Source organism: Lipotes vexillifer, unplaced genomic scaffold (assembly GCF_000442215.2).
Source record: "Lipotes vexillifer unplaced genomic scaffold, Lipotes_vexillifer_v1.1 scaffold1158, whole genome shotgun sequence".
NCBI classification, from domain to species: Eukaryota; Metazoa; Chordata; class Mammalia; order Artiodactyla; family Lipotidae; genus Lipotes; species Lipotes vexillifer.
In genome coordinates this window covers 1175119-1185946 of record NW_006793745.1, presented here as the reverse complement: position 1 = coordinate 1185946, position 10828 = coordinate 1175119, and the positions used below count along the sequence as shown (strand labels likewise).

At 42.7% G+C, this 10828-nt stretch overlaps 1 protein-coding gene across 1 annotated transcript in view; it reads left to right on the top strand.

The window, feature by feature from the left end:
- The window catches only part of MRPL35 (mitochondrial ribosomal protein L35), a 12637-nt gene extending 7217 nt beyond the window's left edge, over window positions 1-5420 (top strand). The window contains exons 2-4 of the mRNA XM_007466739.1: window positions 1054-1243; window positions 1887-2031; window positions 5086-5420. Of these exons, the coding sequence (XP_007466801.1) occupies window positions 1054-1243; window positions 1887-2031; window positions 5086-5274 (524 nt within the window). The 3' untranslated portion in view covers window positions 5275-5420. The remainder of the gene's footprint in view (window positions 1-1053; window positions 1244-1886; window positions 2032-5085) is intronic.
- Window positions 5421-10828: the final 5408 nt, after the last annotated feature.

Genomic DNA, 10828 nt, shown 5'->3' with positions numbered 1-10828 from the left:
CTCCGCGGCATGTGGGATCTTCCCAGACCGGGGCACGAACCCGTGTCCCCTGCATCGGCAGGCAGACTCTCAACCACTGCGCCACCAGGGAAGCCCAACATGCACATTCTTGAGTCCCACACTAGCCTCACTCGGAATTTACAAGTGGAGTCAGAGCTCTATGAGTGATTCTGCTTTGCAGCCGTGGACTCTGAGTCTGGTGATAGTGTGAAGGATTGATAAAGAGGACTGTGTTCAGTCCACACATCTAGGCCTTCCATGATCTGCCTTTTGAGCTGCCCACCTTGTTACCCACTACTCCCCAGGCATCTCCGATAGTCAGTCAAACAGTGCTCAGCCTCTGTGGCAGGTCCAGTCCCCACTCCCGACATGGATTTGTTTCGGCTTCCTTGCCTTTGCGTACATTGTTCATGCTACCTGGACTCTGTGCCTCCTCTCATGGCCTGTTCATTTTCTAGAGGGAAACTCAAGTACCTCTTCTGTTTTCTTTATGAATCCTCCTCCTGCCACCTGCTGTCTCTCTGCGGAGCCAGGAGCTGTTGTGTTTCTGCCTTGCCATTCCCTACGCGCAGGAGTTGTGTGTATTCACAGTGTAAGATCTGGCGGTGGGAATTAACACTGCATGTCTTTTGTCCCCTACTGTTGAATGTAGAGCTAGAACACATCAGACTGGACTGTGATGATGGTTGCACAACTCTCTAAATTTACTAAAAAGCATTGAATTGTACATAAATGGGTAATTTTGTGATGTGTAAGCTATACCTCAATAAGGATAAAAAGCTCCACACGTGAGTCTGATGCTCAGGACCCATTAATTATGTATAATACTTGGTGGCTTCGGTACATTACTTCGTTTTAAATATCTGGATGCATAATTTTGTTTTTGTTTTGGCCACACCCCGCAGCTTGCGGGATCTTAATTTCCTGACCAGGGATCAGACCCAGGCCCCGGCTGTGAAAGCGCCAAGTTCTAACCACTGGACTGCCAGGGCATTCCCTGCATGTGTATTTTGGAGTGTCATATTAAGTATATATGCTTCTCTCTCTCTCCAGGAATCTTCCGACCCCTGAGTATTTTGGCATCTTCAGCCTATCGAAACTGCTCCAAGAATGCCTGTCTTAGTTCTGCACTGTCTTCCCGACATTTCAGTCATATTCAGACACTGGTTGTGTCCTCTGCTCCCAGACTGATCACATCTGTCAGAAACCTGACATGTGGGCAGACTGCCACAGTCCTCAATAGGTTGAGTATATTTCAGTAAACATGATGCTTGGACAAAAATTCTAAAATCTTCATGCCTACAGCATCTTAGAATTAGATGATATTCTTTGCCGGTTTATTATATAGACTTTGCCTGAAGGATGGGAGAATATACATGCCAGCATCAGGGATGACTACACAGGGCCCACTTCTGATGTTCTAAGATGTGGTTTCCTGGGTTGAAGCTGTCAGCCAAAGTGGGGGGGTGAGCAAGATGCTCAACTGACAAGGCTCGGCTGCGTGTGGTGCTTATTCAGTCAGCAGATATTTAGTTAAGCACTCCTGACTGCCCAGCACCATACTTGGCAAAAACGATACGAAGATAAAAATAAGTTAAAGTCCTCAAGGAGTTTATAATCTAGTGGCAGGTGGATAAGGAATCAGGTGATTAAAATATAGCAGAATAAATTCTCTCCTAGGGATTGAGGGGGTAGATTATGGAGGACTTGCAAATTGATGATAGTTGCCATTCTTATGTGTAGTGTCACGGATCATCTGGAGTAACAATGTTTATTGAAAGTGAGCTCTATTCCAGTGGGGCTGCTGCTTTAATTTCTAAGTACAAAAGTGGATTTTATCCTTTAATATCTTATTGCTGAGTTAAAAATTTTTCAATATATCTTAGAGTGGTCCCCTTGCTCCCAAACGTCCTGAAGCCACCAGTCAGAACTGTAACATACTACAGTTCAAGAAAAGGCAAGAGAAAGACTGTGAAAGCTGCCATCTATAGGTTTCTTCGACTTCATTCTGGCCTGTGGCTAAGGAGGAAGGTGAGTCTTCACACGGTTACTTGCTTAGAAAAGGAGTGTGAGGTTAGACTAAACTGAAGCAGGAGTCAGCCTATTCCTTGACACATCTTCCCCCCCATCCTACCAGCAGCTTTTACAGTGCTGTGCTTAAGTCCCGGCTTGGCAGGCATCTCTCATGTCAGTGAATACGTGTGAAGAAAACTATTCATATAAGAAAATATTATTCACAATGGCGAAAGTCTTCACTGCAGGACAGGTTCATCCCAGGTCTCTTACATGTCTGTCTTGTCTGATGATTACCGGAATCCCTTTGAAGCCCCCGATATGTAAATAACCTGTGGGGAGGCTCTGTTTAAGCCCAGAGCATTAAAACAGCGGAGCGGACTTCAGCAAGGACTTAGTCCCGGGGTGCAGATTTGGGACCGAATAGCTTCCAGCCCACCTTGGACTGGGTTCTCCAGGTGGCTTACTCTTTATGGCGGAACATTAACCCCTCATATACTTGTTTTAAATTTGACTTTGTAAGTTTTTCTCTGTCGGTGTGTATGATTGGTGATCATGTCAGACAGAACTCCAATATTTATTCTGGCCAGGGACCATGGCCTCTAGAGGGGGACTCTGACGGAGGATTCCTACTCTGTCTTCTCCCACAGCAGCACGTCTTTTCCATTCATGTCCTTATTATTCATGGAAACAGAGTAGGTGATAATTAGAAAGCAGCTGAAGACCAGAGTTTTGCAAAACACCTTTGAGTTTTGATAACTTCAAATCCTAATTCCCTTTTACTATTTGGGAGTTAACAAACAAATAATTCTTTAAAGATCAAAATTTGTTTCCCTGTGAAAATAATTGGTAGCATTTTCTCACTATTTGAAAGGTACTCTGTTATAAACAATCCTAAATTTGTAGACAAATAAGTTAATTGGAACTCTCAGCTCACTTCTCCATTGGAACAATACTGTGGTAGTTAGTTTCCTACACTAGTCAGTAGAAGCTCATGTAATCCATAAGTAGCTGAACTAAGTAATTCAGCACATAGTTATGAATTTTGGACCATTGGAAACATTTCCTCCCCTTTGTTATACTCATTATTTCCAGGTCCTCATCTGGCCCTAGTTAAAATAAAATGGGTGGTTTTCCTTGCTTTCCTTTCCACATCCCTTTTACTGGGCCCTGAAACCCTCACACTGTTATAAATGACCTGATCGAATTCTCCAATCATAATACCTAGTCCCTGCTCAAGGCCCCCAAAAGTATTCCATATGCAGAATGGCCTACTCTATCAAAATCTAATTTTAAGAAGAAAACAAAAATCTGGGTACGTTAATTTACACTAATGTATAAAAACAGAAAGTATTTTCTGCAGCAGTTTCATCCAGGTGTCCCTAATTTTTATTGCTTATTCCCTCCTTCCATTTCTGAACTTGTAGATTGTCTAAAAAGTCTCAGGCATTTTCACAGTGGTTACATTCCACAGAATAATCTTCAAAGGAGATTATTCTGCTGTTGATGGGCAGGACAGCAGACTAGCTCTTTGTATGTCAGAGATCCACAGGGACCCAGATTGGCTTGCAAACTAGAAAATTGTTACACAAATATGGGGATTTTTCTTTTGACTCTTTCAACTTAGAATTGTAAGTAATGAGAAGTAACCATCTAATCTCTGGCATTTTAAAGCCAGAGCTCTGAAATGACCCTTCCTTATTTCTAAGCATCACTGTACTGTAGAAGTTGCTGGTCACAGTGGTGACACTAAGTCATGTCAGAAACCCCAAGGCACCTTCTCAGCAAAGGGCTGTGGGTTTTGTTTTTTTTTTTTTTTGCGGTATGTGGGCCTCTCACTGCTGTGGCCTCTCCCGTTGCGGAGCACAGGCTCCGGACGCGCAGGCTCAGCGGCCATGGCTCACGGGCCCAGCGGCTCCGTGGCATGTGGGATCTTCCTGGACCGGGGCACGAACCCGCGTCCCCTGCATCGGCAGGTGGACTCTCAACCACTGCGCCACCAGGAAAGCCCAGAGCTGTGGTTTTGTTCAGTTAGTGTGCTGCCCTAAAGAGCCCTTGGTTTGAAAGGACCCAAATGCTCTTACCAATAGCTGCGTTTCTTGTCTCACCTCTCCTATAAATTACTGTAGCCGAGCATTAACCTGGGCGGCAACTAAGGTCTCTTCTAGTTTAAACAGGCTATGATTGGGAATTCCCTGGTTGTCCAGTGGTTAGGGCTTCACACTTTCACTGCCGAGGACCTGGGTTCAATCCCTGGTTGGGGAACTAAGATCCCACAAGCTGTGAAGAACGGCCAAAAGAAAAAAATAAACAGGCTATGATTATAGTTTTATATTCGATCTAATTATCTATTTCTTCAAAAATTAATTCTTCAAAATTAATAATGCATGGATTATTCCTTCACCACTCCCAATAATAGTTTTCCTGCAGTCATTATTCCTTAGAAAAGTACTTACTGTGGAAGCTGGTCCCCCCAGTGTGTGAAAAGAATAAATGACACAGTGTACTTGAGAACTCTGCTTCTCAGCCTTTGTCATACTTAGGCCCCCTTAAATGAACATAAGTGTCACCAACTAGCCAGTACTCCCTTCATCGTCCTCCACTTTAGGAAGGTAGCAGTGTAGTGGTTAAGAACTCTTATTAATTCTCTGACCTCAGTGTGCTGCTTAACTGCTCTAACTGCTTCTCTTTTGTCTGTAAAATGAGAATAATAGTATGCTATTGTTGAAGATTGTTGAAGAGATAATAAGGTAATGCATATGAAGTTAGCAGGTACAATGATATATCATTACCCTGCACTTCACCAGCCACAACGATTTATTTAGCTTTATTTGCTCTGGCTTTAAATAATCTTTTTAAAACTCTTAAATTATTAACATTCCTTTTTCAAACTACACATGATTTCTCTGTCTAACCCCACACTGAGAATCACATTTTTCTGAAAAACATACCAGCCCCTATGAAAGTTTAGTCTTTGTTTCCAGCAGGCCTATGAACCATGAGTGGTTAACATATCTGTTGTTTCCTATATAATATAATGTTTTAAATTGTCTTTGTAATATTATCTAACAGGCTGGTTATAAGAAAAAACTATGGAAGAAGACGCCTGCAAGAAAAAGACGCTTGAGGGAATTTGTCTTCTGCAGTAAAACCCAAAGTAAGCTCTTAGATAAAATGACAACATCTTTCTGGAAGAGGCGAAACTGGTATGCTGATGATCTTTATCAGAAGTATCATGACAGAACAAACTTGAAAGTATAGATCAGAAGTTTTATGATTTCCCAGTTATTGAATGTGTATCTTTGTGTATATGATGTCTTTGCAAAGATGAAATAGTATAAGACATGATGTAAGTTGTACCAACTGATATGGAAACATGTAGTACCAACATTAAACTTACCAATGTTTTAAAAGTTAATGGATTAAACGTTCCCAGATTTGTTCAGAGAAATAGAAATTTTAAATTTTGATTATTTTTAACAAATGGTAATGGCTTAAACAGTTGTTCCAATTAGGCTTGTTTAGTTGCAAGGAATCTCCAGTTAGGACAAACGTAAGAAGACTGTAAAGCTAACAAGTTAGCTGAAGCAGTGTGACGTTATCTTAAGGATATGTGCCTGGGAACGCAGGAACACCTCACACCCCCATCTCCCACCCAGAACTAACCCCCAGGCCTCAGGAAGAGCAGAAATTACATGGTGATACTGGATCTGAGGCACCTCCAGGGGCCTCAGCAGCAGAAGTGGTGGATCTTTAGGCTTGGGGTCTGCCATGCACAGGGCTCAGTTGTTTTTACATCACTGGCTCCATTCTCTTTCCTCACCAACTTCTCTGATTCACAGCTTTTGTTTACTCTTAGTGTCTGCTTCCCATAATAATGCTGGCATGCACCTTTGAGGTACTTTTCTACATCGTGACCCTCAGCTCCTATCTCCAGTCTCTAACTAACTGCAGAGAGACTCTAACAGGGTCAGTTTGTCCTTTTATACCAGGTCTCATCAGGGGTCACCGACCAGTGTAGGGACTGGCTGTTCTGAGGTCAGGAGCCCACTCTGGCCCATTTGATTGGGCTAGCAGGTCCACGTGGAGCAAAAAATAGTTATGTGAGCAGTTTTCTCTCAGAGGTGGGCCTGGGGTGCTAACACGTCTGGTCTACTAGCTTCACTGCATTCATAGCAGTTCTCACTTAGTTTATTGGAAAAGGATTTTCATTGAGAGAAGAGTAAATGAAATAGCCTTTCAGTGTGCCCATTCGTGAAGCTAAAGAGGCTGTATAAATGGAGACAAAAACTTTTTAACCAAGAATTAAATGATACTATATTTTATAAAAGTTCATTTATCCACTTGAGATTTCATACTTTTAATTGTGAGGGTAAACTTTTTCCAAAATTTTCCAAAGACACATTGTAGAATCTAAAGGGGGAAAAGTAATCTCAGTCATTTTTAGAAACGATGCAAAAGTTAAGCATTGTTCACATGAAGAGGGTCAGGTAAGCGGCGCTGAGGAAAATTCAGCTTTTCAGGATGCTTACAGTCTAGGGCAGTGGTTCTCTGCTCTCCCGTCAGAATCTCTGGGAAGCGTTTTCAAAGAGCAGAGCATTTTGACTGGTTGAAAAACCATTATTAAATACAATTATGCCTCAATTACTGCTTCAGACCCTTTAATATAATAGTTGGTGATGATAAGACGCAGTTCCTCTATTAACAGATTAAGATTAAAGATAACCAAATTGGAATTCTGTGGCATGTCAGACTAGGATTATTGGAGGAACTCCTTGAAACCAGTGTGTGTTCACTAAAAGGAAAAAGGGTGACAAGAGGGTGTTCTAAAACTCCAAGGCCAAGTGTGTGTCTGTTTATGGGACCAGTTAATGAAGAACAGACATTTGATTCGAGACGAGAATCTCAAGAACCTGACACCTGGAATGGCTTTCTGTTTTGATGGGTTTTCATTTCCTCCTGTTCTGGGGTAGCAGAAGCCAGTCCCTCACAAGGCCTCCACATCATTTCTCACCTGCCTGGCTCCTTACCTCTTCCACTCACCCCTGGAAGCGGGATGGATCTGGTGCCCGAAGAAGCTGAGGAGGAGCCTTTTCTACCACCTCCGTGACTTCTTAGTGCAACGTGGACAACAGGGTCTGTGGGCCTCAGAGCACCTTGGTTTCCCCTCTAGGCCAGGGGCAGGAGAGGTAGAGACAAAGGCTGGCTGAGGCCCCAGTAGCCAGAGATGGACTGAAGTGGAAGGGCTGACAGGCACATGATTTAGGGGAAAGGGTATTTTCATACATGTAATTTTTGTTTTATGAGTAGCAGGGCTTCTCATCTACAGTGATTTTATAGTTTGACATCAAAACATCTTATTACATTAAAGGGTCTATCTAAATGACATTCGAGTATATGTAAAAGAAGTGGAATTTACTTAACACCTACTACGTCCCAGCATGGATCCACAAGACAGCTAACCCTCATACCAACCTTGCAAGGGAGATATTATCTGTCCCTAGTTTAGATTTGCAGAAACTGAAGCTCACAGAAGGTTAAATACGTTACCCAAAATACAACTAGTAAGTCACAGAACCCGGGTCCATCTCCTTGGAATCCTGTGTATTCCCCCAGGTCTTCTAACAACATATGAAAATTCATATCAAAATCAACAAGTGACTGTAATCTAGCACCATAAATACTAAATACTTCTTTATGACACTGAACCAAGTCAGCTTTTAAATTGTATAACTTTGCTTTTCTGTTGTTTGTCAGCTCTTAACCTGGTTAATATCAGTTCTGTTGACATTGGACTTGGCTCGGGAAATGATTAATGAGTGGATTTTCAGCCTTCCTTTGCATCTCTTCTTTCTTTCAGTCCTCCATCGTCTTCTTTACCTGCTGCTGCTATGCTTTACAGTCCTCGCGTCAAACACATAGGACTATAAAGGCAAAGAAAATGAGTGTTTCATTGTGACGTTTCAGATTTTGAGCTTCCAAGTCTTTGGGGATTTTTTTGTTTTTGTTTTTGTTTCTGTTTTTTTTTTGGCCGCACCACGCGGCATGTGGGACCTTCCCCGACCAGGGATCAAACCCGCGCCCCCTGCAGTGGAAGCGCGGAGTCTTAACCCCCAGACCGCCAGGGAAGTCCGTGTACCCGTTTATATCTTAAAGGCAAGGGCTGCAGTGGCATTAAGGGCATCCATAACTCCCAGTGCATCTCCATGTGCCCCGCCCTCTTCTGACCTGCATCCCTTCTCCCGCATTTGCAGATGAGGACACAGGTTCCTAGAAGGAAAGCAACAGACCAAAGGTCTGTTTGCAGAATTAAAACTGCCTTGCAGATGAACTACCCTGTTTCCACAGCTACCTGGTTTCCACTGGTGACCTTTAAAAATGTAAGACAAACATAGTACTAGATTTATATTTATGTGATCAACTGGTTTTCAAAGCACAGATATCAATTAATTTTTTCCTCTTTGCAACAATTCTATGCAGTAGGCACGGAGCCAAGTCACCAGGCACCAGGCCAGTTAGTGGCTGAGTACTCAGCTTCTCATCCTTGCTGACGAATACATTTTTTTTTTAAGTATTTTCTCTTTCCTCATAAGCCCAACATTACAAAGATGTCTTTTAAAAGAAAAATGTCAAGACTTTATTCAAGGTATATATCAGGCATTATAACAAAACAGCAGAACTTCAACCTTTGGAATACTGTAATTTTACATCCCTTTGATGCACAGTTCAGTATACTATTTGATTACAGATCATTCTATGGGGATTACAGAAATAAACCAAGGGCAAGTGTACACAGTCACAGTCCAGGATGCCAGCTCTCGGAGTGTGTGCCATTTGTGAATGAAGCACACATCCTTTACCATTTCCAGTACTGTGCAAGGTGAACAACTAGGAAGGTACTCAGTGGTGGTCGTGGTTGACAAGCACTGTTAATCACAGACACGTGGACAGTATACTACAGAGAACACACATTTCAGAGGCCAGCGAAGTGAGCAAGCTATTCACATAAAGCCAGGAGGGATTATGCCTAACTCTCCAGTTTATAAGTACAATACCACGTCTCATCTTCTCAGAAACAGAACAGGTGCTCAATAGCAAAGAACCGAAAATTACTACATGAAAAGTACAGACTTTCCAGCTAGCATTTTGTAAACAGCCTGTGTCTGTAAATCAGCCAATTAAAAACATTCAGTTTTATCCTCTAGACAGAACTCCACATCACTACTTGTACACTTTGAGGCATTCACATTTTACGTCAGTCCACACAAATATACAGCTTGTTGGATAAGTAAACATGTTTTGCCAGAAATATGACAGCTGCTCTCAGTTGTACAGTGGGTGTTTTTTTTTAAGAGAGAATCCAACTCCCTAACCAACACTTGAAGGAAAAATAGTTACATTAAGACAGCAGTTTGGATACCTTTATATTTTTTAAATCTTAAATGAGAAATAATACAGCATGTCTGAGAGTAGAGTCCTTCAAGCTTGTTTTTGGCATAGTTGAGTGCAAACTTCATAACCCATACTTGTTAAAACTCTCCATTGTAAAATGGTGAAAATATAGCTTGTTCACAATAGGATTTTAATCTCTGCTGCTAAAGGCATTTATTATTTTGGCAAAAAAAAAAATTGCTAAAAAGCTGCTTAATGAGTTAAGCTGTTTTTGCTTTTGCTTCTGGTAATTCTGGGTACTCCCAATGACAGGTAAATACATTTTAAAGCATATATTTTTCCTCTGTCTGAAACCATTCAGTGAGCTTGAAGAAAACAGGTTTCCTGTCTTCCCTCAGGGGGTTAGGTATTGGTGGGTATGGGGCACAGACAATGAACAGACAGCCTCTGTTTGCCCTCTGAACCACAAATTTGCTTTTAGGTTTATTTTCCTAAATCCTTTTGTAAATTACAAAGTCACCTTCAGAGGCATTGTGGGGAAAAGGGATTTAAATATGCACATCTGGTAACAAGCAACTTCAAGTAAAACCCTCTCAGAGGTGGCTAAGATCCAGCCAATGTGTCACCAGCAAAGACTGACGTATGTTTGCGTAGCTCAGTCTTTAACTGGGCCTGTTTATAGCTGATTGACAGTAGGTTCTATGTGGTACATAACACTCTCTAGTGTTCAGGGCCTATCTATGAACAAACACAATCCAAGAATTATAAGTAACTGGGTTGTGACCACTGCATGCATCACACTGAAAGGAAACACCAACTCTTAAGCGTAAGGATATGAGTCCTACATTTAGGCTCAGCTCTACCAGGGGAGAGCAGCTGCCTCAGGCCAAAATGCTATTTAAACCAGATTCTTCTTTTCAGATAAAATTCTCAGTGTAAGCAGGGAGTCCCCTCAGACAGTGAGCTCTCTTCCTAAGCGACGCGGGCTTGTATGAAGCGCGAGTGCCCACGCGCGTGCGTCTCTCTCGTTCACATCCTGCACAGGCCAGGAGGGGACAGAGGGCGTGAGCCAGAGCCGCCCGTGAGCTGGGGTGCCAGCCACATCCGTGAAGGTCTCAACCTCTGAAACCCTTCTAGAACCCAGCGTGATTGTTACCCAGATGTCTCAGACATACTTCACCGTGTATCTGAGACAAAGCATGATTGTAGGGTTGCTTGTGTTTGGGTGGATGGGTTGGTTTTCGCTTAGTGTTTCCTGAAACGAGGCGCTCCCACCGTGGGCTCCTCTACCTGGGGAAATCAGTCACAGCACTGGGTCCTACTGTGGAGACACAGTCATCGTCAAGCACTTTTGAACCACTCAAAATGATTCCTTACAACAGCTCTGTAAGTCTACACGCCCCGCCCCCCCCCCCCCCCGCGC